Source organism: Chiloscyllium plagiosum, unplaced genomic scaffold, assembly GCF_037043375.1.
Source record: "Chiloscyllium plagiosum isolate Xiang-an unplaced genomic scaffold, Cpla_swu_hap1 HiC_scaffold_12, whole genome shotgun sequence".
Lineage (NCBI taxonomy): Eukaryota > Metazoa > Chordata > Chondrichthyes > Orectolobiformes > Hemiscylliidae > Chiloscyllium > Chiloscyllium plagiosum.
The window spans coordinates 99,311,292-99,317,645 of NW_028270150.1; the positions used below are offsets into that span (position 1 = coordinate 99,311,292).

At 47.0% G+C, this 6,354-nt stretch overlaps 1 protein-coding gene across 8 annotated transcripts in view; it reads right to left on the minus strand.

Moving 5' to 3' along the window:
* mcf2la (mcf.2 cell line derived transforming sequence-like a) overlaps nt 1-6,354 on the minus strand; it is a 239,539-nt gene that overhangs the window by 156,476 nt on the left and 76,709 nt on the right. For all 8 annotated transcript variants that reach the window (XR_015758942.1, XM_043700234.2, XM_087993072.1 and 5 more), the window contains exon 2: nt 6,238-6,318. Coding sequence is in view for 7 of the 8 variants with exons in the window: in XM_043700234.2 (XP_043556169.2) it covers nt 6,238-6,318 (81 nt within the window). In the remaining variant the exon portion in view is untranslated. The remainder of the gene's footprint in view (nt 1-6,237; nt 6,319-6,354) is intronic.

A 6,354-nucleotide genomic window follows, 5' to 3' on the forward strand; every position in this document is an offset into this window, starting at 1 on the left:
TTAAAGCATATTATTAAAATGGAAAGAATGCAGAAGAAATTTACAAGGATGTTGCCAGGACTCAATGGTCAGATTATAGGGACAGGTTAGACAAACTAGATGGGGTGGGGGCGTTGCTTAAAGAGATATATAAAGGTCATGAGAGATATGGATAGGGTGAATGCACTCAGTCCTTTTCCCAAGGTTGGGGAATCATGGACTGGAGGACATTAGTTTAAGGTTAAAGGGGAAAGAATAAAAGGAAATCTGAGGGACAACTTTTCTTTTTTACGCACAGAGTGTGGGTAGGCATGTGGAATAAGCTGCCAGAAGAGTTGAGGCGGGTATATTAACAACATTTAAAAGGCATTTGGACAAATACATGGATATGAAGGATATGGGCAAAGTGCAGGGAAGTGGGGTTAGTGTTGTAGGACATTTTGGTCGGCGTGGACCAGTTTGGACGAAAGGCCCTGTCTCTGTGTTGTAGGACCACAGATGCTGTAAATATGAAACAAAAACAGAAATCATTGGGAAACATCCTTCACTCACCATCCAGCTTGGCAATCAGAGGGAGCCTAAGCTACCTGGTGTACTTGAAGCAATCTAGAGTGTACAGAACCTGTGGGCGGTCAGAGCATGTGGCAGTTAACTGCAAGGTGACTCTCTGCAGGAACTGTAAATAGTAGGGGAACCCAAGTCCAAGAGTTGCAATTTGTATGAGGAAACAAGTCACCTCTATAAGGCCTACTCAAGATAGGGGGCCTTGGAGAGGTTAAATATTTGGACAAGGGTGTGGCAAATGGAATATAATGAAGGATAATTACAGAGGGGTGGTGCTGTATGTCTTTAAATGCACAAAAGTGAATAAATCCCCAGGACCTGACCAGGTATACTCTAGAACTCGATGGGAAGCTAAGTGAATTGCTGGGTCCCTTGCTGAGACATTTGTATCATCAATAGTCACAGGCAAGGCACCAGAAGACTGGAGTTTGGCTAATGTGGTACCACTAATTAGGAAAGGTGTTAAGGAAATGCCAGGGAACTGTAGACCGGTGAGCAAGTTGTTGGAGGGAAACCTAAAGGACAAGATTTGCATGTATGTGGAAAGGCAAGGACTGATTAAGGATAGTCAGCATGGCTTTGTTCGTGGGAAATCATGTCTCTCAAACCTGATTGAGTTTTCCTGAAAAAGTAACAAAGAGGACTGATGAGGACAGAGCGGTGGATGTGATCTATATGGACTTCAGTCAGGTGTTTGACAAAGTTCCTCATGATAGACTGGTTAGCAAGATTAGTTCTCATGGAATACAGGGAGAACTAGCCATTTGGATACTGATCTGGCCCAATGCAGGTGGTGAAGGTTTACTTTTCAGACTGGAGGCATGTGACCAGTGGTGTGCCACAAGGATTAGTGATGGGTCCACTGCTTTTCGTCATTTATATAAATGATTGGAATATGAACATAGGAGGTATAGTTAGTAAGTTGGCAGATGACTCCAAAATTAGAGATGTAGTGGACAGCAAAGAAGGTTAACGCAGAGTACAATGGGATCTTGATCAGATGGACGAGGGCTGATGTGTGGCAGATGGAGTTTAATTCAGATAAATGAGAGGTGCTGCAATTTTGGAAAAGCAACTCAGTACACGACTTATACACTTAATGGTAAGGTCCTGGGGAATGTTGCTGAACAAAGAGACCTTGGAGTGCAGGTTCATAGTTCCTTGAAAGTAGTCGCAGGTAGATAGGATAGTGAAGGTGGCATTTGGCATGTTTTCCTTTATTGGTCAAAGCATTGAGTATAGGAGTTAGGCCACTTTTGAAATATTGTGTGCAATTCTGGTCTCTTTCCTTTCGGAAGGATGTTGTGAAAAGTGAAAGGGTTCAGAAAAGATTTACAAGGCTGTTGCCAATGTTGGAGGATTTGAGCTATTGGGAGGAGCTGAATAAGTTGGAGATGTTTTTCCTGGAGCATCAGAGGCTCAGGGGTGACCTTATAAATGTTTATAAAATCACGAGGGGCAAGGATAGGATAAATAAACAAGAGATCTAACCTTGCTAACCAGTCTCCCATGAGGAACCTCGTTGAATGTCTTTTCTCTGGGTGACAAATTCCAGAACTAAAGAGGGGAAAGATATAAAAGGAACCGAAGGGGGTACTTTTTCCACACAGAGGATGGAATGAGCTGCCAGAGGAAGTGGTGGAGGCTGATAAAATTAGTGCATTTGGAAGACATCTGGATAGGTATATGAATAGAAAGGGTTTAGAGGGATATGGGCCAAGTGGTGGCAAATGGGACTTGATTAGGTTAGGATAACTGGTCAGCATGGATGAGTTGGACCGAAAGATCTGTTTCTGTGCTGTACATCTCTATGACTCTAATGTGAAATCTTCAATCTTGGCAGGATGAACAAAAAAGAAGAAATTATCTAACTAGTGAGAGATTGCACAGCTGAGCTGCAGAGAGATTCAGGTGTTCTCATGCACGAATCACAATAAATTAGTAGTTTGCACGTACAGCAAATATTGGGAAGCTAACAGAAGGTTATCATTTGTTACAAGGGGAAATTAATACAGAAGTAAAGAGAGTGTGACTACATGGAGAGTAGTGTGTACAATATTGATTATTTTATTTAAGGAAGGATGTAAATGTATTAGAGGCAGCTCAGAAAAGGTTTATCAGATGACTAATACTGGGAATGAGAGGGATGTCTTATGAGGAAAAGTTGGACAGATTAGGCTTGGATCGGTTGGAGTTTACAAGAGTAAGAGGTGATTTTAATGAAACATAAAAATGAGGAATCTTGACAAGACAGTTATGGAGCAGATGCTTTTGGAGAATCTAGAACTAGGGCCAATGTTTAAAAATCAGCAGTCACCCAGAGAAACAAATGTTAAAACCGATGTTGAAACCCTCAAAAGGATTCTGGTGTTTTGAACTCATCCTGAAAAGGTGGCAGAAGCAGACTCCTTTAATGTTTTTAAAGTAGAAGTTGATACTTATTAAGCAAGGGGGTGAAAGGTCATCAGGATAGGAGACTATAATCAGATCAGCCATGGTTATTTGAATGATGGAGGAGGATTGAGGTGCTAAATAGATTACGCCTGCTCCTAGTTCGTACGTTTGTATGTAATGTTGTAAAGTCCCAAACAATTAAACACAGAACAACCAATTCAGTACATTTAGGTGTATGTTTTTAAATTGAACATTTTTCTCAATATGTTAATAAGTGTCGAGGAAAAACGCCTACAGCCAATCTAGAATCCCTGTATATGCACTCACTTACAAATTAACTCCATTGATGACATGGATTACTTCCATTACTTTGAAAGAAGTTTAAGCTACATTTCAAGGACCCATCACCAGATATAGACTTCTTGCAGGCAATGCAGAACACCTCTTACAAAAATATTTATCTTTACTGCTCCCTAAACAAAATTCCATTTCTTTCTTGTACTTCAAAGCTATTTTGAATCTGTCAATGGGGCAGATTAGTGGAGTTGAAACTTTATTGCTGGAACAGCACAGCAGGTCAGGCAGCATCCAGGGAACAGGAGATTCGACGTTTCGGGCACAGGCCCTTCTTCAGGAATGAGCAGAGAGTGTTCAGCAGGAGAAGATAAAAGGTAGGGAGGAGGGACTTGGAGGAGGGGAGTTGGAAATGTGATAGGTGGAAAGAGGTCAAGGTGAGGGTGATAGGTCGGAGTAGGGTGGAGGCGGAGAGGTCAAGAAGAAGACTGCAGGTCAGGAAGGCGGTGCCGGGCTGGAAGGATCCGGCTGAGACAAGGTGGGGGGAGGGGGGATGAAGAAACTGGTGAAGTCCAAGTTCATCCCCTGCGGTTGGAGGGTTCCCAGTCGGAAGATAAGACGCTCCTCCTCCGACCGTCGGGTTGTTGTGGTTTGGCGGTGGATGAGTCCAATGACCTGCATATCCTCGGTGGAGTGGGAGGGGGAGTTGAAATGCTGTGCCACAGGTTGGTTGGGTTGGTTCGTCCGGGTGGCCCAGAGGTGCTCCCTGAATCGCTCCGCAAGTAGGCGGCCTGTCTCCCCAATATAGAGAAGGCCACACCGGCTGCAGCGGATGCAGTAGATGATGTGGGTGGAGGTGCAGGTGAATCTGTGGCGGATATGGAAGTTTCCCTTGGGGCCTTGGAGAGAAGTGAGGGGGGAGGTGTGGGCGCAAGTGTTGCACCTCCTGCGGTTGCAAGGGAAGGTGCCGGGAGTGGTGGTTGGGTCGGTGGGGGTTGTGGATCTGACAAGGGAGTCGCGGAGGGAGTGGTCTCTACGGAAAGCTGATAGGGGAGGGAAATATATCCTTGGTGCTGGGGTCTGTTTGGAGGTGGCGGAAGTGACGGCGGATGATGCGCTGTACATGGAGATTGGTGGGGTGGTAGGTGAGGACCAGTGGGGTTCTGTCCTGGTGGCGGTTGGAGGGGCGGGGCTCAAGGGCGGAGGAGCGGGAAGTGGAGGAGATGCGGTGGAGGGCACCGTCGACCACGTAGGGGGGGAAATTGCGGTCCTTGAAGAAGGAGGCCATCTGTGTTGTACGTATTTTGAACTGGTCCTCCTGGGAGCAGATGCGGCGGAGACGAAGGAATTGGGAGAATGGGATGGCGTTTTTACAGGGGGCAGGATGGGAGGAGGTGTAGTCCAGGTAGCTGTGGGAGTCGGTAGGTTTGTAGTAGATGTCCGTGTTGATTCGGTCGCCTGAGATAGAAACAGAAAGGTCTAGGAAGGGGAGGGAGGAGTCCGAGACTGTCCAGGTGAATTTGAGGTCGGGGTGGAAGGTGTTGGTGTAGTGGATGAACTGTTCAACCTCCTCGTGGGAGCACGAGGTAGCGCCGATACAGTCATCAATGTAGCGAAGAAAAAGATGGGGGGTGGGGCCAGTGTAGTTGCGGAAGATGGATTGTTCCACATACCCTACGAAGAGGCAGGCATAGCTGGGGCCCATGCGGGTGCCCATGGCTACTCCTTTTGTTTGGAGAAAGTGGGAGGATTGGAAAGAAAAGTTGTTCAGGGTGAGGACCAGTTCGGTCAGTCGAAGGAGGGTGTCGGTGGAAGGGTACTGGGTGGTACGGCGGGAAAGGAAGAAGCGGAGTGCTTTGAGTCCAAACAGACCCCAGCACCAAGGATATATTTCCCTCCCCTCCCCTATCAGCTTTCCGTAGAGACCACTCCCTCCGCGACTCCCTTGTCAGATCCACACCCCCCACCGACCCAACCACCACTCCCGGCACCTTCCCTTGCAACCGCAGGAGGTGCAACACTTGCGCCCACACCTCCCCCCTCACTTCTCTCCAAGGCCCCAAGGGAAACTTCCATATCCGCCACAGATTCACCTGCACCTCCACCCACATCATCTACTGCATCCGCTGCAGCCGGTGTGGCCTTCTCTATATTGGGGAGACAGGCCGCCTACTTGCGGAGCGATTCAGGGAGCACCTCTGGGCCACCCGGACGAACCAACCCAACCAACCTGTGGCACAGCATTTCAACTCCCCCTCCCACTCCACCGAGGATATGCAGGTCATTGGACTCATCCACCGCCAAACCACAACAACCCAACGGTCGGAGGAGGAGCGTCTTATCTTCCGACTGGGAACCCTCCAACCGCAGGGGATGAACTTGGACTTCACCAGTTTCTTCATCCCCCCTCCCCCCACCTTGTCTCAGCCGGATCCTTCCAGCCCGGCACCGCCTTCCTGACCTGCAGTCTTCTTCTTGACCTCTCCGCCTCCACCCTACTCCGACCTATCACCCTCACCTTGACCTCTTTCCACCTATCACATTTCCAACTCCCCTCCTCCAAGTCCCTCCTCCCTACCTTTTATCTTCTCCTGCTGAACACTCTCTGCTCATTCCTGAAGAAGGGCCTGTGCCCGAAACGTCGAATCTCCTGTTCCCTGGATGCTGCCTGACCTGCTGTGCTGTTCCAGCAATAAAGTTTCAACTTTGATCTCCAGCATCTGCAGACCTCACTTTCTCCTGGCAGATTAGTGGACACCATTTTCAACTCTAGCTCTAGCTCTTTGAAAACAAAGACTCAGAATGCAGATTCTGATTTTAGTTAGAGTAATAAATTGGGTTTCTGCACAATTTCCAAAACAATTACTTACTAATAATCAACTTGATATTGCTACATTTTAATAGTTACAAGTGACGTTCCCATTCTCAAACAAAGAAAGGAAATATAATCTGAATTTAGTACCACATATCTCAGTGGGACCATAGGATGTAAACAATGACTCTTACCTGACCGAATGGCAAATTGTTTGGCCAGCTGTTCAGTGATGTCAGCAGCATATACAGGACTGTCTTGCTGCATGATTTCATCTATCAAATCAAACAAAATAATAAGTATTAACTCCA